The sequence below is a fragment of the Meleagris gallopavo genome, chromosome 21 (assembly GCF_905368555.1).
Source record: "Meleagris gallopavo chromosome 21, MGAL_WU_HG_1.1, whole genome shotgun sequence".
NCBI lineage: Eukaryota > Metazoa > Chordata > Aves > Galliformes > Phasianidae > Meleagris > Meleagris gallopavo.
Window position 1 is genome coordinate 9329692 of NC_139424.1, and position 23626 is coordinate 9353317.

The 23626-nt window shown below is 41.5% G+C and overlaps 1 protein-coding gene across 10 annotated transcripts in view; it reads left to right on the forward strand.

Annotated features, from left to right (window-relative positions):
- The window catches only part of SGSM2 (small G protein signaling modulator 2), a 44355-nt gene extending 21504 nt beyond the window's left edge, over positions 1-22851 (forward strand). For 2 of the 10 annotated variants that reach the window (XM_085240557.1, XM_019621955.3), the window contains 18 exons: positions 326-460; positions 1679-1803; positions 2667-2734; positions 4495-4658; positions 5203-5332; positions 6735-6869; positions 10156-10306; positions 10874-10938; positions 11379-11524; positions 11875-12003; positions 13578-13775; positions 14898-15302; positions 16128-16252; positions 17280-17362; positions 17851-17960; positions 18799-18895; positions 19321-19488; positions 20068-22851. In XM_085240557.1, coding sequence (XP_085096683.1) covers positions 326-460; positions 1679-1803; positions 2667-2734; positions 4495-4658; positions 5203-5332; positions 6735-6869; positions 10156-10306; positions 10874-10938; positions 11379-11524; positions 11875-12003; positions 13578-13775; positions 14898-15302; positions 16128-16252; positions 17280-17362; positions 17851-17960; positions 18799-18895; positions 19321-19488; positions 20068-20156 — 2523 coding nt within the window. In that variant the 3' untranslated portion in view covers positions 20157-22851. The remainder of the gene's footprint in view (positions 1-325; positions 461-1678; positions 1804-2666; positions 2735-4494; positions 4659-5202; positions 5333-6734; positions 6870-10155; positions 10307-10873; positions 10939-11378; positions 11525-11874; positions 12004-13577; positions 13776-14897; positions 15303-16127; positions 16253-17279; positions 17363-17850; positions 17961-18798; positions 18896-19320; positions 19489-20067) is intronic. The other 8 variants (XM_085240563.1, XM_085240559.1, XM_085240562.1 and 5 more) reach the window with 8 other exon arrangements.
- The last annotated feature ends 775 nt before the right edge of the window (positions 22852-23626 follow it).

A 23626-nucleotide genomic window follows, 5' to 3' on the forward strand; every position in this document is an offset into this window, starting at 1 on the left:
GAATTTTTAACAATCTTTTTTTCTTTTTTTTTTCTTCTGTAATGGAGCCTTTATCACAGATTAAAAGTCCATTCTGCCCAAATACACTAAGAGAAGTTTGAGATCCAGGACTAAATTACATGGCCTTTAATGTGTGTTATTTGACCAAATAGCTCACAAGAAGTGAGCTGTCTTGGCAAGGGATGAGGAAGAGCCTGCGTAATTTCTGCAATATTTCCTGGCTCCAGAAATTCCAGTACAGAGACTGCTCTGAATGGAGCTGTCAGTACAGCCGTTCCCATTCTGCCCAATCTGCCTTGACTGTTTCTGTGTGTGTGTGTGCTAGATCCGGAAACGACATTCAAGTGGGAGCACATCAGAAGATCGCTTTGCTGCTTCAGCAAGAGAGTATGTGGAGTCTTTGCACCAGAATTCCAGAACACATCTCCTATATGGAAAAAACAATGTCTTAGTCCAGCCCGTAAGTACACTGAGTTTTGGGCCAATACACACAGCTGCTGCATATCTGTGACTTCAGAAGTTGGGGAGCAGTGACTTTCCTCTGTGGTCACAGAGATTGTAAGGGACCAGTTTTGTAAGATCCAGGGACCTGATGGGATTCACTTCGAACTACAGAGGGAATTTGCAGATGTTATACCTGAACTCCTCAACCGTTTACCAAAAGGCATGGGAGTCAGGGAAAGTTCCTGCTGACTGGAAGCTACCCAATGTTATACCCATCTACAAAGAGGGCACAAGAGGAGGACCTGGAAAACTACAGACCTCTTGATTTAACCTCAGTCCCAGGAGAAATTATGGAGATTTTCCTGGGGGACACTGAAGGCAATTAAAGGACAATTATCATAGTTGATTTGGAAGATTAAGTTGCATTAAATAAACAGCTTGAAAGGATTTGGTGAATGGGGGTTTTCATCTTTATATAAGTGAATTCAGACTTGAAACTTAGTAAGCTTTAAAGATACTTTGGAGGGTTGACTGTCACAATAACCTATCGAGTGCAGCAAGCCCAGGTGTGAAGTCTAGAACTCTGTGATCCTCATTTCATAATGGAAGGAGAAACAGAATGAGCTGCGCATTTATGAGAGCGTAAGGTTGTGTCTTGTCTGCAAGGAAAGCATTTTGCAAAGCTGAAGGGAGCTGAACTGATACGGAAACTTCTGTCATCTGGCAACTAGAGAAACAAAGGATATTTATGCAGCGATGCCAAATTTTCCATCTTTCTCTACTGTTTTTTTATGTGATTTGGTATGATCCTTCTTTCTGAATTTGTGAAATTGGCTTCATTATCACTGACAAAAAGATATAAATATCATAATGTAATATCCATTGAGAACAAGGCTGATAATTCTTACTTCAGTGTCTTCTTGTCTCTAAGGAGGATACTTCAGTCCTCCATCACTGTGTCATGCTAAATCTTATTACTTGTGTTCATTCAGAAAAATCTTTGTTGCACTCAAGATTTAAATGCATGGATAACAGAGTTGTGAAGGATTTGGATGTTGAAGTGTAATTAGGCCAAATGAAAATAGTCTGGCATATACAGAATATGGCCAAATCTAGTGGGCTGATGGTTGAAATTAAAATCTCAGAATTATGGAGGGGTGAACAAACAAGAGGAGGAAAAGAAAAAACTGTGTGTACACTTGAATCATCTTTTTCTGTTTATTTCTGCAAACAGAAGGATGATTTGGAGGCGATTCCTGGATATCTCTCACTTCACCAGTCAGCAGACAGTTTGACATTAAAATGGACTCCAAATCAGCTAATGAATGGAACGCTTGGAGATTCAGAGCTGGAGAAAAGGTAGTCTCTGCATTCAGAAAAAGATTGGAAGCATTTGTGGTGTTTATTTCCTTGTATATTGGCAATAATGACATAAGTATAACAAAATTGATTTAATTGAAGGGCTTCAGAACAGTGCACATGTTGAGGTGTCAGGCAGCTTGGGTTCAGAGAGTCAGAAATCACTTGACAAGCAAATGGCTACTGTCAGCCTTAAAAGAGAGGTCTGTAATGTCATTCTCTTTCATTAGTTATTCCTCTATTATGGCATTCTACTTCAGTCGTAAGACAGGTGAAGTTTTGAACCAGGTAGGTATGTTTCCTCAGGGAACGCTTCCTTCAGCCTCAGAACAGTGCTCTCTAATGCTTGATCCACCCCATTCTTTTTTCTTTGTATTTAAAACATAATGTGTATTTTTAATAGAGCGTTACTGAAGCCCTCTACTGTTGCTTTTGATGCTAAGTTGTAGAGGTTTTTCTCAGAAAGGTTCAGAGCTGTTTCTAGTGTTTAATCTGTAACCCTGAGCCCCAGCAATAATGTGTGCAAGACATAAGTGAACTTGCTGCCCTGAAACCCAGCTACAAGGCTACCATAAAGTCTGTGCCCTGTATGTTTTAGTGTTAACTGGAACATTGTTCTGACCTGGGGAGGTGGGAGTGGGAAGGGGGCCAAAAAAAGGCCATTCTGAAAAGGCTGGTGCCAGGTGTACCTACTATGGAGTACTAGTTCTTTGCTTTTTTTACTTGACTACTGATTTACCTCAACTGGTCACATTTAGCAGCAGTTTTTAACTCAGCAAATTCTTTTTATTGCACGCTTGGAACTACAAGCACTCCTGAATGTAGAAAAAAAAATTGTCTTGCACTTTTTCCTTTTCTATTAGCGTTTACTGGGACTACGCATTAATTGTGCCTCTCAGCCAGATCGTCTGTATTCACTGCCATCAACAACGTAAGCATAACACTTCTCGTGGGGGTGCCCTCAGAGCCCCTGTCTGCCAGATTAATGTTAACGATGCTAATGCTGCTACCATTTTATATGGTGCTTGTTAGGGATTTAATGCAAAAGGAGGCAGACCATTTTTCTTCTTCAGATGACTTCAGTGAAAACCTGGTAAGATCTTCTCTGCCTAACAGTGCTCAGGTTGTCACTTGCTTTCTTTGTTGTTTTTTCTATGCCCTTTGTTTTTTTCTGAGTCATCTGTGCAGTAGAGCACTTCTGGGAAACTGTCAGCATCAGGTATTAAATGTAGATGTGTTGGTTCTGTAAGCACGAGCCTCAATCCATAGACTGTTACAAAATGATAGGGGGAAAAAGCAACTTCTGTCAGTGGGATTGTCGACTGCTGTAGAAATGGAGTGCTTGTAACACCAAGCCACCATCTGCCCATAGAATTCTGACTAGCCCATTCTCTCGTTTTAGAGAGTGGGGTCTGAAGAAAACGTCTCTCCCATTGCTTTCCTTACCATGAGCTTTAAGTCAAAATCACAGAGCAAAGAATGAACATGCAGAAATTTTATTTGGACTCAGATTTGAATTGTGTGTGAACCAAAGGACCTTTAGAACTAAGAGCCTATTTTAAAAGACAGTTTGTACATACTGCTTTAAAATATGTGAATGGGAAAGCCACTTGAATGATCCCTTTCCCTCCGTGCCATTAACACAACTAGTTACACCATACCAGCCCAGGCATATGGGTGTGAAAACCTGGAGTCCTAGCTAGAGGACAATTGCAACTCTTGCTCAGATCTGTTTGCCTCACTTGAATCACCCCTTCCAGAACACTTTGTGCCTGCCCAGGATCTCAGTGGCTGATCAGATGCCTCACTGCTTTGCAGCAGTTTCTTAGAGAAGAGGGAATCAGGTGGCAGACATGAAATACAAAATCCTTTGGTTTTGTTCATTGAGAAGGCTGCTTCAGTAACAGGTGCCAGGTGTATACACAACATGATTTTTGTTGTTTGCATAAGATGACAGACACTTGGTGGTCCTGCCACAGCACCTACCTACCAGACTGGAATTGCACAGCCATGCTATGGAACACCTCCTGCTCTTGAGACATCTCCCCTTTACCAGGTGCCTCTAGATGCCATAGAGGGAGGAATATCAGAGGTAAAAGTTTCAAAAGCACTGCTGAGTTATGTTCCTCATTCATTATATTTTGGAAAATGAAATTAAGAATCTAATTCACTTAAGTGCTTTTGAAAATTGAACTCAAAATGCAGATAATTACGCTTAAAAGAATACCCAGACAATCATCACAGAATCATAGAATGGCCCAGGGCAGGTTTCATTATTTGTGATAAGTTTATGGTGACAGTGAAATAGATGAGAAGAATTTACCACAGTGAATATGACTTGCTAATTCTCACAGGCAAAAAGCTTCTTATTATATACATTAGGCTAATTTTCATTCTAAATTATGCGTATTTTGTCAGCTTATGCCCATGTCCAGATACTTACTTGTTCCTCTATTATTTATTTTATTAATGTTCAGAATCACTTTAATGTTTCTGCATGAGGCCCATCACAGTTTGTTGTATCCTGAACTTCTTTAGGTTGAAAGGACTGAGGCCACCTATGTTATACTGTGACTTAGAAGTTTACTTATCTACTTAGAGGTGGTCATAAATAAAACTTACTTAGAAGGTAAGAGCAGCAAATAGAGATTATGATGTAACAGTGTGGACTCCCCTTGTCCTCCTTTGCAGCAGAAAGCAGATGGACATTAGTCTTGGTGAGTCAGGATGGAACTCAGAAACCTCCACTGCACTTCCCTCAGGGAGGTCACCTCCTTGCATTTCTTTCCTGTCTGGAAAATGGTCTTCTGCCTCGTGGTCAGCTGGAACCACCACTGTGGTCCCAACAGGGCAAGGTACTGCCTTTTCTGATGAGCTGCTTGTGGTAGGGCTGATCTTATAGTCTGTGTGCAACAGCACCCTGCCCCACAGAGTCCAGGCATTACTATAAAGCAGATGGAAATCAAAGTGGAAGGCAAAAAAACTCTATTTAGTCCAGTTTCATTTGCGTTAAGATTGTCCTTAGTGTTTATTTATACCTTCATTGCCATATTCCTTGAACTGGAATCTGCTGTCTTATTAAAATATGAAAGGTCAGTATTAGTTGCAGGCTATAGGGACTAAGTCTCTGATGGTCTGGGATATACTTGCTGACAGGGACTGAAAAAGCTGGTGCTCACCTTCTATGGGTTGCAAGAAAAAGTTGTGTTTTAAGCACAGAGAAAAGCTGCATTTAGTACTCATAAAGCCACCTTCTGACTATGATTGTAGTGTTTTTTCTCCCAACATAGAAAGCTTAGCTTTAAGACTTCAGATACCAAAGATCCAAAGTAGTTAGTTTGTTGTGCTCTGTTAGCATTTGGTAGCTGAACTAATATATGAGATCATTATTTTCTCTAGGGTAAGGTATTTCCAAAGCTTCGAAAACGGAACAGCAACAAATCAGTGGACTTAGAGGAAATGCCAGCTGAAGACACTTCCACAGACTATGTGTTCAGAATTATCTACCCAGGGCACAAGCATGATAACAGTAAGTGCCTTTGTTCTGCTTTGTTTAAAAAAACAAACAAACAAACAAAAAACCCACAGCTAAGAAAACCTGTTTAGGGGACAGGAAGTGATAATGGGAAAATCTACCACAAAGTTATACTGACTGATAACCGTGATCTTACAGGTACAGCTGACTGTAGGTCTCCTTAACAAAGTTAAGCTTGTTTTCTTCAAGGAAATGGAGTGGAGGTGAGAAATGTAACATTTACTCTGTGTTTTGCAGAGGAAGTTTTCAAAATACTCCCCTGGGCTTGCAAACTGAGACCAAAATGTTGTTTTACTATCTAGGAGAATTTTTGGTTTTGAAGTGAGGATATTTTAATTGGCCATACTGCTTGATCGTAATGTTTCTATTAGGAAAAAAATAAACCAAAACAAACCATAAAACCAGCTTAAAATACCCCAAAGAATTCCCTGGGCTGAGTTTACCTGGCTTGGAAGCAAGAACTTAACAGTGGATAAATAAATGCCCTTCTGAGGAAACAATTAATTCCCAAGCACCAAACCACCTCATGTCATCAGTGAAGACAAATTCCTTACATGCAAGAAGGCATTTGAGCTAGTTCTCTAACAGCTCTCACTCCTCTTAGCAGGGGGGGGGGGGGGGGGAAATCCCTAAAATTTTACAAGGAATTAAGGAATTTAGATTTACTGTTTATAGTGGGACTTACTGCAGCTAAGAAAGCAGAAGTCTCGACTGTGAACCCTCCTCAACTCATGGGACTGAACCACAATGGTAACCATGCTTTATGAGGGTTTCTGACTTGACACAGGTAAGTTTGTGTACTCTCACACTAGCAAAAGCATCTTCTTCCTTTGCCTGAATCGAGGGGATTGCAGATTCTTTGGGCACCTACAGCACAGACCTGCCTGTTGAGTGCAGGACAGAGCTAGCTCCTGCCACAGGCTTCTGTGGAGGTAGGCCTGTACCCTGCGTGTCTGCAGTGCTGGATGGAGCTGGGAGCAGACTGTGTCCTGCCCAGATGCATTTGGCATGGGTATCAGAGTGGAAAAGAGGAGGCCATAGCATAGATGTGGTACGGTGGAGGGGAGCTAGCTGGAGCCTTGAACTCCCATGGAGTTTTGCTAAAGAGCGTATTTGCCTACTGCAGGCTGGCACTGGGACCTTCCTCCACTGCCATGATCTGACATATGTGCTCTGGGAACAGCCTGTGCACAATCAGAAGCTAGCCTGTGTTTGGTGGAGCATGCTATTTTTCTTAAGAACTTCATTTTTCATACCCACTCACACAGGAGCTTGTGCCCTCAAGAAGAGGGCAGGATTCAAACCCTTTGTCTTTGCTGAACGTGTCCTTTTGAGCTTTCCCGCAGAATCAAGTTCTCTCTTCTTATGCTCCTCTTTCACTATTTTCTTTGAGCAGTAACTATTAACTACCACCACTTAGCTGCCAGCCGCTCTGCCTCTGTTGACGATGATGAGGAGGAGGAAGATAAGCTACACGCAATGCTATCAATGATCTGCTCTCGGAACCTCACAGCTCCTAATAGGATGAAAGGTTTTTATCCTCCTCCCTCTGTGTCCCAGAGCTCTATTGCAGCTCGTTCCACTGATGCATACAACAGTGTTGGCATTATTACCGGGCAAAACATTTCATTCGTGCCTTGAGATCTAGAGATTGTCTCTGCAGAGAGGCTCAGAACCTATGGGAAGTGGAAACAGCAGCATCTTCCCTCTGGTATGAGCCTTTGTGCTGCAGAACAAACGGATCTTTTTTTTCCAGAGGCTTCCTGCCCCACCTTCATAAAAGCTGGATGCTAGAGCATGTTCTCACGGGAGGAGGGATCATTACTCAGGTGCAGTGTAACAAACTGGGGAGGGCAGCCTCATACACAGGATCAGAGACACACCGTTACAGTAGTATGGCTTGTGCTGGGCCGGGTCAGAAATGGAGAGTGCTCTGCAGACAGAGTAAGGAGAACTGAAGCGTAGGGAGTTACAGTGTGAGCCCCAGGATGGTACAGGGGTGGTTAACTGCAAGGTATAGAAGCATGCAGAGAAAATTGGAGATGGATGCTTTTTTGTGGTCAGGTGCTTTCATTCCATTTCTTCCATATGTAGGCTAGGTGGTTTCAGGTGGTCAGCTGCAAGACTCTGCCCTCCAAAACTTTGTCATCTCATTCTTTTCCTAAAGCTGTTTGTAAGACCTATTAAGTTGCCATTCACAAGAAGCGTAGGCATTAACAAGCATCCAGAACCGTGTGGTTCTGGAAACTTAAAAAGCCCTTGCTTCTTTAAAGGAGGGAGCTGAATAGTGTATGAAATCCATTCCCAAGGCCAAAGGCCTCCCACATAGCTACAATTCTAAAGCTTGTAATTGTTCAAAGAGCAATTGTTCAAATGTCATCCAGGCCAGTCCACTAGTTCATGTGAAATCCTTTCCCTCCTCTAGGCTTGCCAGTCACTGCACAGCTTCAATGCCACCAGACTTTTGGCCTTGGTACCTCTTGAGTACCAAATCTGGCATGCTCCTGTTATAATCAGAACAAAAGCTGCTACCTCTTGCTGTTAACTGGAATTTATCAGCAAGAACAGAAAGTTCTCTGTTATCAGGCTGTAAAGTAGCTGTCAGAAGTTGGACAAATGCAGAAGTAGGAAGGAGAGCAACTTCGATTCTTTTCTATATTTTTCTATATTTTTCATTCATTGTTAGCATGTTTGTTTTTTTTTTCTGGTGTTTGTTCCCTCACAAAACCACAGTATATCTGGAGTCAAGATAAGACACGCTGTTAAATAGCAGTGAGTTTAGTTGTAAATGATTGCCCTGGTCTGGTGGAACCACCTTTAGGAGACTGTAACTGCTTGCATCTGTACGGTGTTTCAGTTTTGTTTAGCTAGGACATGTGTATGCAGAGATTCTCTTGGTATGTCACCCCCATGTGTATCCCAAGAGAGTAAACCTTAGCAGCCAATAAAGCCCAGCCCAAGTTAACAGAGAGGTATGGGTGGGAAGAAACTCCAAAATACATTGTTCTCCTTGAAGAAAGATGCTGTTTCGGAAAGTTCCTCTGTATCTTAATTGATCACTTCTGCATGTTAGTGATGACAGAAAGGAAGAAGGTCTAACACTGCCACATACACTGATTAGAGGCTAATGCTGTGACCTAAAACATAAGGAGCAAATTTAGTCTTTAGTCAGGCAATTTTAAGTCATCCTACTCGAATGGCTGTCAGATAACTGCTTGTTTTTGCTTTTAATCTTAAGGGTATAGCTAGGATTGTGTCTGCTATTTGAGTAGTGACTCTTGCTGAAATAGACTGGAATGACTGTTGTCTGTCCAGCAAGATCCCTTTTAAATAATGACAACGCTGTTGTAGCAGGTTTGCTGGCCATTTGCTTTTACATTTTGCAACATGCTCAACTTTTGCATGTAGCTGAAGTTACAGATAACACCACAACAGTTAAATAAAAGATGCTGTTCACTCTAATTCTTCATTAATTCTGGTACCTTTCATCTGAATCTTTAGGTTCTGTGGGGTTCTTTTCTTTGTTCTCTAAAATATATATATCTATAAATTAAAGCTGGAAAAATCTACTTTTTTTGTCTGTAGAGGGGATGCAAAAAATAAGATCTAAAAATGTTTGCCCAATCGTTTTCATTTGAACCAAATGAGAAGCTGCAATAAATACTGGGTCATTCAGCTCCTTCCTGAAGAATTAAGGTGAAGAGCATTTTTTCATCACACTTTGTTTTGTGAAGTGAAATTACACGACTGCTTCCGCATGAGCCTGTGCTTTTTCTGTTAACAAATGGTTTTACTCCCACTTCTTCCTCACCTATGCCCATTTTTTAATAGGCACTACTAAAATGCTTTCTGCTACCCTGATGTAAAATGCATGAGATGGTTTGGATTTGCCCCTACTACCACCCATCAAATGTATGTCTTAAAAGCACGGCCCAGGGGACTGGATTTTGCTTACAAATATTAATTCAGTGGCATACAGTATTATGGCATTTGCCTTAATTTTAATCACGGGTGAGCTGAAAGGCCAGTTATTTATTTATTTATCACAATACAAAAAATCCACAAGTTCAGATGCCAGCTGGAAAAGGTAAAGAGCCGAAGCCAAGCTTTATAAAGGCAACTGGTGATTTTTTTTGTGTTGCCTTACTGAAGGTGCTTTAGAAAGCTAAGATTTGGCGATGACTCAAGAAGCCGCACTGTACCGTTGTGTGTTTTCCTGCAGAGTATCCTACTTTTACAACATGTTATTGATACTGGTAGGGCTTGAACTATCATGTGCTGGATGCTCTAGGATCTGGTTCTAAGTCGGGGGCAAAGAAGCATCTTCTGAAAATCACAGAATCAATCAATTTTTATTTCTTTTTATGCTCAAACTTCCACTCTAGCTGGACTAGCAGTTGCATGGCTGATTTGAGGAATTACAAAATGAAATTCTAAGACCTGAGTTAAATAGGAGATCAGGCTAGACTCTCTCTTCTAGCTATAAATAACATTAGCGCTGCACAGGAACCAGTTTTAGTTGTCAATGCAGCACTTGCTTTTGCTCTCTTGAAATATGGACTGGGATGTGTGCATGGGCAGAAAAAGGGCAATGGTGAAGGGACTGGCCTCAAGTGAACATGCACAGCATGCTGCTGGTTTTAGGTTAAAGTGAGAGCAGCATTTCTGAGGTAACTAAGGTGGTGCTCTCCGCTTTTTGGAATCAAGGTTCAAAGCCTGCTGAGAAGTAAAGCATGAAGCCGTCAGGATGCACAGAAGGCAGAAAGACGAGTAAGAGTTGATGGCCTGCTCTTTTGTTTCATTTTTTTTTTCCCTAGACACCAGTGAAATGATAGAGATGCAAGGTTTTGGGGCAAACTTGCTTTCGTGGCAGCTGGAGCACTGCAGCCAAGGCTCCTCATGCATCTCCTGTTCAACAGGCAGCTCTCCCTACGATATACCCAGCTGCTGCAATTGCATCCATGACAGGTAAGCAAGCTGTGCAGAGAGCTCAACTGGGAAAACTTGTGCCACAGTTAAAAGCAGCAATGTCTTATTGGTTTCTGCAACAGAGATGAAGGATAACAGTTCAACAGTTTTCAAATAATTTCTGACCCAAAAAGATGAAGTTATACAGCAAGAAACTTAGTTTGTTGAAACTAACCTATCAAGTTAGACTCGTATTTTGATAGAAAAATTGCAATGTGGTTTTTTTTTTTTTTTTTTTTTTTGGTAGTTTTATATAATACAACTATAGAAGCATGATCTTTAACAAGTAATTAGCAACTGTAACAAAGGGCAAACTCGTCCAGTTTGACAAAGACCTTTACAATGCTCTGAAGCAGTTGCAGCTAACGGCACCAGATTAATCTGTTTGGAGCCAAAATTCTAGTGGGAATCTGCTTTTTAAAGTTTTATTTCTAGTTGTTGTTCCTTAGCTAAATAAATCTTAGCGCAGTGAAAGAATCCCTATGTGAAGATCGTGGGGATCAGCATAAAGTTCACAATGATTTGTGTCCCAGTGACCTAACATGTTCCCATAATGTGTCTCGACAGGACTCCATTAAAGATGCTGTGTGAAAGCATGAAGAGGCAAATTGTTTCCAGAGCCTTTTATGGATGTAAGCGAAGCTTCTCAGATCCAGTCCTTGTGAGACCCATATGCTTACCTCGAAAACATATGTGTTTTAAAAAGGAGTCCAAACACAAATTTACTGTGAGTCAGATCAGCTCAGGACATTACATTGGTTATGACACAAGTATCACAGCTTGGTAACTCAGTTATTTGTAGGTTTTAATATAGCAGTGGAGGAGCCATGCTTAGTGAAGACAGTGTAACTTTATATTGCTGTATAATACTCTGCTTGAGTTTTACTTGTCTGTGTAAGACTGATTTAATCTTTGGTTCCATTGCAATTCTTCAGTTTTATACAGTACGAATGCAAGTTTATTTCAGGTAGGAGTATTAGTGGCAATTTTAAAATGTCACAGCTTGATCCTGAAGAGGCTGCTGATGTTATACAGATCCATTTATAAAAGTTTACCTCCTCCCCAACCACAGGGCTTGCCTACTGCCGCCATTTATCAACAGTGCGAACGCATCTGTCTGCCCTAGTGAACCACACAATTATCCCACCTGACAAGCCATCCAGTGCTGCAGGAGGCCTGACCAAAGAGGTCTGGAGCAAGTACCAGAAGGACAGAAAAGTAAGTCACAGAATACCTTTATGATGATTAAACTAGCTCCAAGGTGCTGGTGTGGTGAGCATGGCATCCCTTAGAATTGTTTGCAGGAAATATTAAAGGTGCTTCCTGGTCTTCCCAGGATGACTTCTCATGGAAGAAAGTTGATTTTCTTTTGTTTCTCTGATGACAGCAAAGATATCAATGAAATCCGAAGCAATTGATCTCATGACGACTCTATTAAAATTAGATTATTTTCTTAAAAGATGCAACTTTATTGGACTGGACTTATTAGTCTCTGTAGTTGGAATTGACTATATATGAGCACTCCTGAGGAAAATAAAGATGTATTCTTTTTCTCCTAACTGCTGCAGAATTACAAGGAGCTGGAACTGCTAAGAAAAGTTTATTATGGTGGAGTACAGCATGAGATTCGAAAGGAAGTATGGCCATTCTTGTTAGGTCACTATAAATTTGGCATGGCCAAAAAAGAAATGGATCAGGTAAGTACAAATTTCTGGGGATAAGAATTATATTTGCATAACAAGTTTTGTTTTCTAAATAGCTGAAGTGTTAGCTTTTATTACGATTTAACATTCCGAAGGCAAAATGCTACTGAGTGACAGGTTAATTTGAAATACCTGCTCTATCTACATGATACTGTGTCTGTCTGTGTGAACCTCAGATGGAGCTGTCTGAATAGCTCAGATGAAAGCCAAGCCACAACTCATGGATTATAGCCCCAGCTTCATAGAGCACAAGCATTTATACAGCTAGAACATGAGAGATTTAACAAGAAGAGCTAAATACCTGAGTCAGTTTGTAAAAAAGGAATTACAGTAAATTTAGAAAGACATGTTGCAAGGCGTAAATAATTGAACTGCAGAATACGGGCTCCTACAGGCAGTTATTTTCCCTGAACTCATTCCATACTAGTACAACAGTGCTTCAAGCCTTATCTGGAATTCTTATGAGCTACTCAACACCAGTAATAAGTAATAGCAATGACTGACACCTCAAAGAACTACTTCTGGATGCTAAATAAAGCATACAATTGAATCTGAGAGCCTATTAAATGAAAAAGAAGGGAACAGTCATAACATCAGCACACATGGGAATCTTTTCACGCCCTTAACTGAAGTCATCATGGGTGATTTATTACCTTTGCCTTCTGATAGTATTTTTGCAGTCCATCAGCATCTGGGGGACTCCAAAGCATGGCTGTCTTCCAGCCTTCCACTCACGCTTGTATTTTGTTGATGTATGACTCTGCAGCTACCTCAGGTGACAAGAAGCCTGCAGCTCTTGGCATGAGTGCTCTGGTGGCCACTCCAACCAGCTGAGCCTGGAGCCAACTCACAACAGTGTTTTCTCTTCAGCTCTTGACAAGTGACAGAGTAGTGAAATTACTACGTGTCCTTTAAAGCTCAAGGGGGGTTTTGCCCTTGTTTTTCAGCAGAAGCCAGCAGTGGCAAAAAACAGTTCTATTACTACAGGAACCAGAATGGTTGGGTCTGACCAGGTGCAGTGTACTATGCTATGTGAGCAGGGATCTCTACTATTCAGGACTCTGTTCCAGCATGTAATTCTGTACAGGCAGATGTCAACAAACCTGTGACTTGGAATCCATTGCAAGAGCTGTGTTAGAGGTGGAATAGAGGAGACAAACAAAGAAAAAATGGAAACAGAGATGTTAGAAATAATCCAACTAAAGCCAGCTATTGCTCCATCAGATTGCATTTGACTTGTGTGTAAGTTTCACATGGAAGTCAGTGACATCTTTAGCTCTTCCCTGAATACTGGAGTGCTGTTGATATCAGATACAGGTATTTATATTAATCTTTTCTGGAATTTTCAGTGGTAGTTTATTCCCTGCAGTAAATATCCAACTGTCTTTCCTTTGCAACAACTTACTGTTCCTGTCATTGTGTTTTCAAGTGATTTGTGCTCTAGCAAGAGGACTTCAGGACCCTTCAGGCTGTTTGAGATACTACATTTGCTTTAGTTCTCCCCTTCTGGCTTCTGTTTGTTTTTAATGCTGTCTTTCCAGGAGGACCAGCATTTCAGTATCTATCAGTCTGTCTGTCCACAGGTGGATGAAGAGATTGCTCTCCGATACCAGAAGGTTATGGCTGAGTGGAAGGCTTGTGAGGTCATCGTAAAGCAGCGAGAGAAGGAATCACATTCTGCCACACTGGCCAAGTTTTCTTCAGGCAGCAGCATTGACAGCCATGTCCAGCGGCTGATTCACAGGGACTCCACCATCAGCAATGATGTAAGTTTCCCTTCCCAGAACTTGTATGATGCAGGCTGTGTGTGTGTGTGTGTATGTGTGTGTGTGGTGGGAGCTAATATGTGCACAGGTTAACAGCACACAGATCGTCAGTCTGGAGCTGCTTAAATCCTATATGGAACTTAAAGCAGTAGCCTCTCCATGATACAGCAAAGAGCAGGTTTGTATTTTGGGTAATCTACAGCTGTTCTTAAGCAGAGCCTCCCTAGGGGGCTTTAAGGTTCACCTGCTACAGGTCCTTCTCTCAGTAGTGGAATAGCCTTCTAGATCTCTTATTCTTGGGCCCCTTTTCAAATTCAGCATAGGAGCAGAAGACTGCTGCTATTAAAGCATATTTTTTTATTCTGTCCTGTACCTGATTGAGAAGTTGAGTGCAATTTATTTTGGGAGAGGGGATCTTTGTCAATGTAGGTTAAGATGCTAAGCAGGGAAAAGGCAGACTTGAGTTCACACCTTGGTCAGTAAGCAAGAAAGGGGACTCTTGATTATAGTCACACTGTTGAAAAAGAGAGCTTTCCTGTGGTTCCTGTGCCAAAAGCATCTCTGGGCATTTGCTACTTAAACAGACTTGAAATAGTTACCTGATACTTACATACTGAAATAGAAACCTGATAGTTAACTGATTTCACTAAGGCAAGAGAGAATAGGCTGTGAGGTAAAATGTTTGCATTGTTAAAGTAATCTGAAGGCCAATCTTGACTTCAACAGTAGGTAAACTGAACTGAGGTCTGAGGTATGCTGGTCCCCTTCAAGGATAACTTAGAATGGCCACAAGCTTTTAGAGTTGATGTTGCAAGAAGTGAAGCTTTACTGCTTTAAGAGGTTTTTCTAATTGAAGATTGTGAAAGGTGAGACATCGCTGTAAGAGACAGACACAAAATCATAAATTGGTATCATTTTTAGACTTATGGTTTCAGTATAAAGAATGAAGAGGTTTGCATGCATGGAAGCTCTATTAATTTTTGATCTTGTTCATTAGAGTAATGGATTTATTTCACCCTTGTGGTTGGAGATTCATTTGCTATATTAATGTTTACTGCTTCTCTCTTCTCCTCTGCTTTACCTGATTATTTTTTTTTCCCCCCTTTCCTCATCCACCTTAAGGTCTTTATATCTGTAGATGAAACAGATTCAGCAGAACGAGACTCAAAATGTCAAGATGACCATACTTTCACTGTGGTGTCTGCTGACACACCAGCAGTAGTAGCTGCTGTAGAGCAGCAGTCTGTAGAGTTCGACTCCCCTGACTCTGGGTTGCCATCCTCACGGAACTACTCTGTGGCCTCAGGCATCCTGTCCAGTATTGATGATGGGCAGAGTGTCTCCTTTGAAGATGGGGCTGAAGAAGAAACCAGCACTGACATGGAAAGGACTGATCCAGACACAGCACCTATGCAGAAAGCCAAGTCAGCTGTACCGCAGCCTCAGGACTCAGTAGCAGAAGAGCAGCTGTGTTCCCAGGTGGATTATTTAATGGATGTTGCTGCTGTCTGTGCTGCGTCTTACACAGTAAGTCACAACTTACATACCATCACCTCTCCTTTAATGGCAAGCTCTTATATTAGATTTCAGATAGGATTTAATCGTGACAGTCTCAAACTAGAACTGCGTGTGGTGGGAGGATAATGGAGGATCTTTGCATCCTGATATTTTTGTCTGGATTTTGAGATGGACAGTTAAAAAATTTGTCTTTGAGTGGAATAGCAAGGAAAAAATGTGAGATCTGGTAGCTAAAAATTTTGATGGAGGATAGGACGCTAATTATAAGATTTCAGTGTCACCTGTCATTGAACTCAAAGGGAAATCCCCATTTAATCAACTAAACAACCTACATCTAAAGACTCCACCATCTCTATTGGCAACACTACTGACAGATTAGTAGTTGAGGTTCTGTTTCTATTTTGTTCTTGGAGCTGTTGAAGTAGACACAACCCTTTGTAAAGAGCACAGGCTTGGGACACTTACCAGTGAACTTATGTGCACTGTATTTCAGATTTTTAGTTTTTGATGGTAATTGAGTAGTTCAGTGCTCTCCAAAATCCTAAGTATAATTTTACTTTTTCTGGTTTGTTGATTCTTAGAGCAATCTGTGCCTGGAACTGTCCTAAGCTCAGTTACAGCCACTGCTGATGGATATTCTCCTCCTTAGTGCCACTAAGGCAATGATCAGTTGGGAGTCAACCCTGAGTTGTGGAGAGGAGAAAAAGACGTGATCTCTTCTACAGCTCCTTGCTCCCTGCTTATCATTACTATCTAAATGAAATCTGTCTAAAAGTGATGTAACAGCCTGCATCTGATTGAACAGCAGATCTAACTTCAACTTTTCTCTTATAGATAGAATTACTGGACACTGTTGCCTTAAATTTGCACAGAATTGATAAGGATGTCCAGAGGTGTGACCGGAATTACTGGTACTTTACTGCTGATAATCTGGAAAAACTCCGCAATGTTATGTGCAGGTAGGACAGCTTGTAAAGTGAATTGCTTTTCACATCTGTCATAAACCATAAAATATAATAACGTGTAAAAAATCTTACTTACTAATTTAAAAGAATGTGAAAGAAGAAGGAATGGTAAGTTAGAAAGTATAGATCCAACAGATGGCTCAGGTTGTGTCTTCATTTTCCGCTCAGGGAAAGATAAATACCATCCACAAAACACTTTCCCTCCCCTTTTTGATTTCAGCAGTGTGAGCTCCCCAGATCGCCTTGCCTCAGCACTGCAGTAAGGCCTTCAGCTTTTGGACACTCATTATATTTGCATTATTAGCTTCAACTCCAATTATACTGTATTATACTGTATTACAGTGTGTTATCTTGCATTCCAATATCTTATTTATTAAATCAGTTTGTTTCTCCTCAGATTGTTGACACTGCTTTATTCTCAGTCCCATCTCTCTACCCTTTCTCCTTTTTTTTTTTTTTTTTTTTTTTTTCCCCCTTTCCTGAGGTGTGGGTCTGTGGGTCCTCCTACCTTGTAGTCACAGAACCAGGCCAAACCAGCCCATAAACCACTGACAATAGGTAACTTTTAACATTTTGGGACTTTTTTCTGTAGATAATGCTTTTATGAGCTTTTCACTCAGGACTGAAGCAACAGAAGGTTCAGAGGCATTCAGTAGCTGCTTAAGGTTTGAACTTGCATAATCAAATTAGACTTCAATATTATATTTAGGTTTTGAGGAACAGGAAGATAGAAGTTTGCTATTAGTTAATTCATCCTGTAAGTAGAAAACTGTTAAGATCCTTCTAGTTTTCCATGGCAAACCAGGAGCCTACTGCAAAAGACAGAAGTACTGCCATTTTGTACTAATGAGTTGGAAAAACTGAATTGCCAGAAAATTTGTAAACCTTAACATTATTCTTATAGAACATCGCGCTTCCAAGAGGGGTTGGATCTTACATGCAAGACAAAGCCTTAAGGTGTAGGCAAAGCAGGAGGATTTTTTTTAATCCTATTATCTCTTGTGCTTTCTTCTTTCTACAGTTATGTTTGGGAGCACCTAGAAGTTGGTTATGTACAAGGCATGTGTGACCTCCTGGCTCCTTTGATGGTTATACTTGACAACGGTAGGAAGGGTTTTCTTTTGGAACATAGTATCTTTTGGGAGACCTCTTTATAATTGCTGTTTTTGAGGTTGCATGTTTTAAGTAAGGCTAGATCGTTAGGAAGAACACCCCCAAAGCTCTTACTTGCGTTTTCTGTAGGTGAGGTTGTTGCTGAAATGACAATCCTGAGTATATTAGGGATTCCCTGCTTAATGACCAACTTCCAAATTAAATTTTACTAGATTTTCAAAGAAGCTGTGTTCCTGCAGCTGCTGAAGATGGAAACTTAGCCTCAAGCTGTGTTGTTTTGAAGCATAACTAAGAAAAGTGGTCCAGATTCAGCTACTGTCTTCCATTTCATCTAAGTACTGATGATGGAGCTAGGGGACAGAAAAGGGGAAACCCCTTTTTTTTTTTTTTTCCCCCCCTGCTGTAAATTAGTTTGGATCAAGGAAGTCAGAAGACTTGCAACAATTAAATGTTCTGCATTATATGTACTGTATCTGCAGATCAACTGGCTTACAGCTGCTTCAGCCACCTGATGAAAAGGATGAGCCAGAACTTCCCCAACGGAGGTGCTATGGACACACACTTCGCCAACATGCGGTCTCTAATCCAAGTGAGTCTTTCTGAATCCTATTTAAATGAAGTTGAGATTGTTTCAGAGGCTGAGAGCTGCCATGATGCCATAGTGTAAGGCAGGACCTCCGCTGATGGGTTCCTAGCCATCTGGTACTTCAGAGCTGGGGAAGATACTTATGCACCCCCAAACTGATTTCCTGCTTCTCAGGGGGCAGCAGTTGCTGTCACAATAAAGAGTATGTATTACAGCAGGTCAGTCCAGGTTAACTTGACAGAACTCCTCAGACTTCTGCCTCCATTACACCAGCTACACCATGGAATGACTCACATTTGTGGCTCAGTCCAGCTTTAACTGAAGTCAGGGAGTTGCTTTAATATCCATTCCTACATTGCTTTTGGAAAAGAAAACACTACTATCTGTGGAGAAAAAAAACTTACAGATTTATAGACTATAGCTTTATTTGTGTTTACACAGTATGCTTACTGAATGTTTTTTGGTTGCGAGAATTATCTGGATAAGCCATTATTTGGTTTCATAGGTGGTAAAGTAAAAAAAAAAAAAATAAATTATATTTACAGTGAAAGCAGAGATTCAGTTAGTAAAGAAGAGAGTCAGAGTGGAAAACACAAGCAGCAAAAGCAAGATAAGCAAGAGGATGCCATCCTCATTATCCAGATGTACTACATATTTTAGACATCTGGCAAGTTTGGGCAGCTACACCACTGGCATTTTACAAATGCGTAATAAAGGCAGCTGCTGAGAATGACTACAGGATCAGTTGATAAAGAGCAGCACAAGACTTCACCAGCCTCTAACACCTCTGATCTTGGCTACTTTCAGACAAGGTACCAATATCTGATGTTTTACATTTTAGATTCTAGACTCAGAGCTTTTTGAACTGATGCATCAGAATGGGGATTACACTCACTTTTACTTCTGCTATCGCTGGTTCCTGCTTGACTTTAAAAGAGGTAATAATGTTTTATGCCTATGGAGTTATGCAGAACTGAACATACCTGTGTCTGGCTGTAGCAAAATGTTTTTATAGGGACAGCTCAGTAGCTGTTGGACTCTGCTGAGTGATGTACTTTCTATACTAGGAGGACCTCTGCTATGCACTCAGACTCCCATCCTGTCATGTAGCCCTAACTGCAGCAAGTGGGTCCACCTGGGGGTTAAGTCAGACCACTACACCTATGCTGCTCCTTAATTTTCAGTTGCCATAGCTGCACTAATAAATGACAGGAGTTGGCTGGAGGAGAAAGGAGAGGGAAAAGGAAGAGTTATCACATACAGTTATTTTCTGCATAGGGCCTGAAAGACAGCATAGTGAAGGGTGGGGAGAAATGGTCAATTTGAATAATCAGATGCTCTTGTAATGTTTATTCCCATTCAGAATTGTTGTACGAGGATGTATTTACAGTGTGGGAAGTAATTTGGGCTGCAAAGCACATCTCTTCAGAACATTTTGTCCTTTTCATTGCCTTAGCACTTGTGGAAGTTTACCGAGAGATTATCCGTGATAACAACATGGACTTCACTGATATCATCAAGTTTTTTAATGGTAAGAGACATATTTTAAGAAAGACATTGCGATAAACAGCAAGTATCCACAGTCTGCTGCTTCTCCTTTACTCTGACAAACCATCTGCAGTTGTGAAAGCCCCTATTCATTTTAAGTTGAGAATCTCCTATTGCTTCAGTCACATTGCTTTCCATGTGCATGAAGAGCTCAGATTTTCATGTACTTGATCCAACCTGCCCCACAAACAGCAGTGCCTGTTTTCCTAAAAACAAACTGAGCAAAAGGTTCTGCACCTTGATGTTTTGAGAGTCCCAGAGGGCTGTTCCCAGGTATGGGTGGGTACTGACCTCCCATTCCTGTTCTGTGGTCATAAGGGACTGTGATTTTTTGCAGCAAGAGAACAGACACCTGAAGGATTAGCTTTTGGTGCCAGGACCTTTGGCACTAAGGGATTAATTCACTTATTCATCTTTAATTCTAAAAACCTGAATCACTGCCAATACTTTTGTTCTGGTGCTCACGTAACACTAATTAATCAATGCTAACATGACAGCAATATCAATACTAGAGAAGCGTTCCTGCCATGGACAGTTAAAAATGCTTGTCTGTGTCTTTTAGAAATGGCAGAACATCACAATGCCCAGGAAATACTGAGGATAGCAAGAGACCTTGTCTACAAAGTGCAGACATTGATTGAAAATAAGTGATCATTGTGGGCCTTGCTGTGAGCTACTGGATGGAGCATTTCTTGCACTGTAACTTCAAAATGGTGTTTTAATTGCATCTTCCATGTAATGTAATAAATAACCAGATTTGTAATACTTTTAAAAATGAACTTTTCCTTCACCAGAGGGGGTTTGTGTTTAATAGTCCTTGTTACACTTAACTTTCTATTTCAGAACAGAATCTTTTTGCATTCTCTTATTTCTCTCTCTAGAAGACTGTCTGCTTACATAACTGAGATACTAAATAGGGGGTATTTGACATATTAGAACATTTGTATTTTGACTTACTGCACCTTTAGTAGCACATTTTGTGCTCTGCCAGAATTTTTTGAAGAGGTAAGGCCTGATCTGATATTGAAGTGGGGCAAGCACTGATCTGGGTCCATGGAAGAGCACATTTGTGGGCTCAGTTCACAGGCTATATCTTGAACATGGAAGAGAAATGCATATGTAGATCCTGTTGCTAAAACATTCATACTTACATTCAGAATACTTAGCAAGTAAAATAAGATTAACAACTGGGAGAATAGCCTTACAGTAAGTAACAGGGTTAAGATGAGCAGTGAAGACCTGGCAATGCTGGCTAAAACATTGGTTAGCCTTTGCTGCCTAGCTCATGCTGTTGAGTGTTCATGGCCTACATATGCCACAAACTTGCCCTTGTTTTACTTTGCAAACTTACTTGGCAAGTATTCCCAGATGACAAATCTGCCTAATATAGTTCAGGTTAACACAGCCTAAGCACATAGAAACAGTTTCCTTGCTCATGTTAGCAAATCCCACGCTCTTTGCATCTGTGCAGAGTCCCATAAAGTTCAGATCCCACTTACAGAGCAGACACTGCACAGCCTCACCTCCTCCAGTTCATTTACTGCAGACTAACAACCTCCTCCTCCTCCCCCCTGCTCTGGGAGGACTTCCCTTGGGATCCTGCAAACACAAACCAGGCATTTGTTAACTCAAGCAAGCCTTGGTACTTGCCAGATGAAGCAGTTTAAATTGTTGCACAGGATCCATTTTGCTGTCATGCTGTGCTGTTTGTAGAGCCACCCTTGCACACGCCATGGCAGTTCTGTGCCTCTACTTTTTGTGCTTGGCTGCATGCTTTCAGTAGCAGTGTGTATTTTAACCCATCTTCTATAGAGAGCAGAAGTGACTTGGCTGGGCTCAGCCGTGGAGCTGTCTGTTGCTATCCTAGCACTTCATCACACTATATAGAATTTGTCACCTGTACTCTTACTGCTTTCCCAGCACGTGTTGTATTTAAGTGTATCTCTGTGTCAGCCAGAGAGACGAGGGGAGCAGCTTTCTACTAATGGGATTAGCTGTAGATTTCATGGATTGGTGTGACCTGCGCTCCCAGAAAACTCAGTGTCTCCATTTTAAGTATTCCTCCCTTTGCTACTGAACCTCAGTGATAAAGTTTGAACTTTTTTCCTTTTTAAAACATCTTTTCAGAGCAGGCTGGGTTACACAGCTTTGTTTCCGCTGAGCCTCTCAGGTTGTCAACAAAAGCAGCTGTCAACTCAGATGAGCTTCGAAAATCAGATTTTAGTAAAACAGGCGTAGGGAATCAAATTACTCTGTCCGAAGACTTCAGCCCTGGCTGGTAACTCCCCTCCTATTACCACACAAGTAGAAACAAGCAGTTTCTCTTGCTTTTGCAATAGATGTGTAATGCCATTAGGTCCTACTGAGCTGAACATTGCTTGCACAAGCAAGAGGAAGATTTGATTCTACAAGTGTGCTTAGTTCCTTTTTATGACTGAAGTAAAATAAAAATTATAAATAGTATTCCAAAAGGGGGTATAAAAAAAAGGCATGCTTTTTAACTAATAATCAAGTGCTTAAAGTGCTCTCTGAACATTTGATGGGAGGGTAAAGTAAAACACCAATTTGTCCCTGCCCTCATTTCCACTCTCAGAGGTGTCACTCAGGTGCTGTCCCAAAGCCAGACTGTGACACCAGCAGTGCAGGCAGCACCAGGTGGGTCCCCCCTCGCTGCAGCAGAACCAACCTGCAGCTCTGCACACTCAGTAGCAACACGGTCACAGCGCAGAAGCGAGAACAGATGAGCCTACAGAACTCTGAAAAAAGGTGCAGAGGAGGAGGGTTGGAAGGAAACCCCCTCCCTGTGCATAACAGTGCACAGAAAATAGTAACAGTGGGAATGAGAGGAGGAGGAAAGCTGTGATTGATAAGCTGTACTCCTCACCCACCACACGTCCAACAGTTAGAGTGCGCGCAGGATGAGAAGCCAAGAAGTTGTACTGCAGGCAGGCTCACAGCCTGACCTCAGCATTACTTACAGCTGCACGTCACACTTCTCACAGGGCAGAGCATGGCTGCTGAAAGGTCTGAAAACGCTTCGGTTTGTGCCTGCCTGTTGTCTGAAGAGTGAAGTATTAAAAAAATGAGCAAAAAAGCCCTCCAATATACAGAGCCTGAGGAAATGATGTAAGAAATAAAACTGCACTATTTTTCTTTGTTGGGAATGTACTATACAAATCTATTTAAAAAAATATCTGCGAAATTTGTTGTATTTGTTACAATGTTCTGTCTAGTTGCATTTTATGAATATTGTGTATTAACTTATTTTCGTCAAGAGCAGACTATTCTCTTTATTGCTCAATTATATTTAAATGTAACATATAAATAAATACTTACTGTCAAGGCATTCTGTGGAGATCTTTGGAAACAATTTCTCAGCCCCGAAGGGATCTTCAGAGACAGAACAGGGAGCCTTGAGGAGCAGGCTGTCTGGAAAGAGAGCGGGATGCATAATTAACATTTCTGTGACGAGCACACAGAGGCTTTGCACTAAGCAGCGTTTCTGAAGGTCACTGCTAAACAGGCTGCTCACAGCCCTTCCATGACTTCCAGCACAGATGTAAGTTACACACAGCCCAGCACCGCCCAGCCTGCAGCAGTGCAGCCTTGGAGGAGTGTGAACAGAAGTAGGCCTACGACAAGTGCCAAAAAAATAACAGTCTCAGGCCTGATCGTGCTGCAGCTAACGTTAAAAAAATCCAACAGCACTGCCAGGTTTCCAGGATAGATCCTCCTCCATCGCTCCCTGTTTGTCCTCCAAAGCCCCCAGAAGACTCCTCCTGCAGTTCTGTCCCTCTCCCCAAGCTTGCTGCTCATCTGCTGCCGTCAGGTTTGGCAGAGATCGCTCTTCCACATTTTCAGGCAACCCTCGTTTGTGTTTCTGCTGGGAGCTCTGCCCAGAGGTGGTTCCCACGGAGCAAAGGAGAGTTTTCCCAACCCACTGACTGTCAGAAGCACCAACGCCCCCTGTGCTGCAGTGCATGCAGCAGTCCCTCAGCCATCACTTGTGACTGTTAGAGCTGTTGATCGTGTATTCATCCTCTCACAAGAACATAAGCCCTCTATGAAATGTATCTGGGGACACGTTGGCTTAAACGATCTTCCAATGCTTGTGTCCTTCA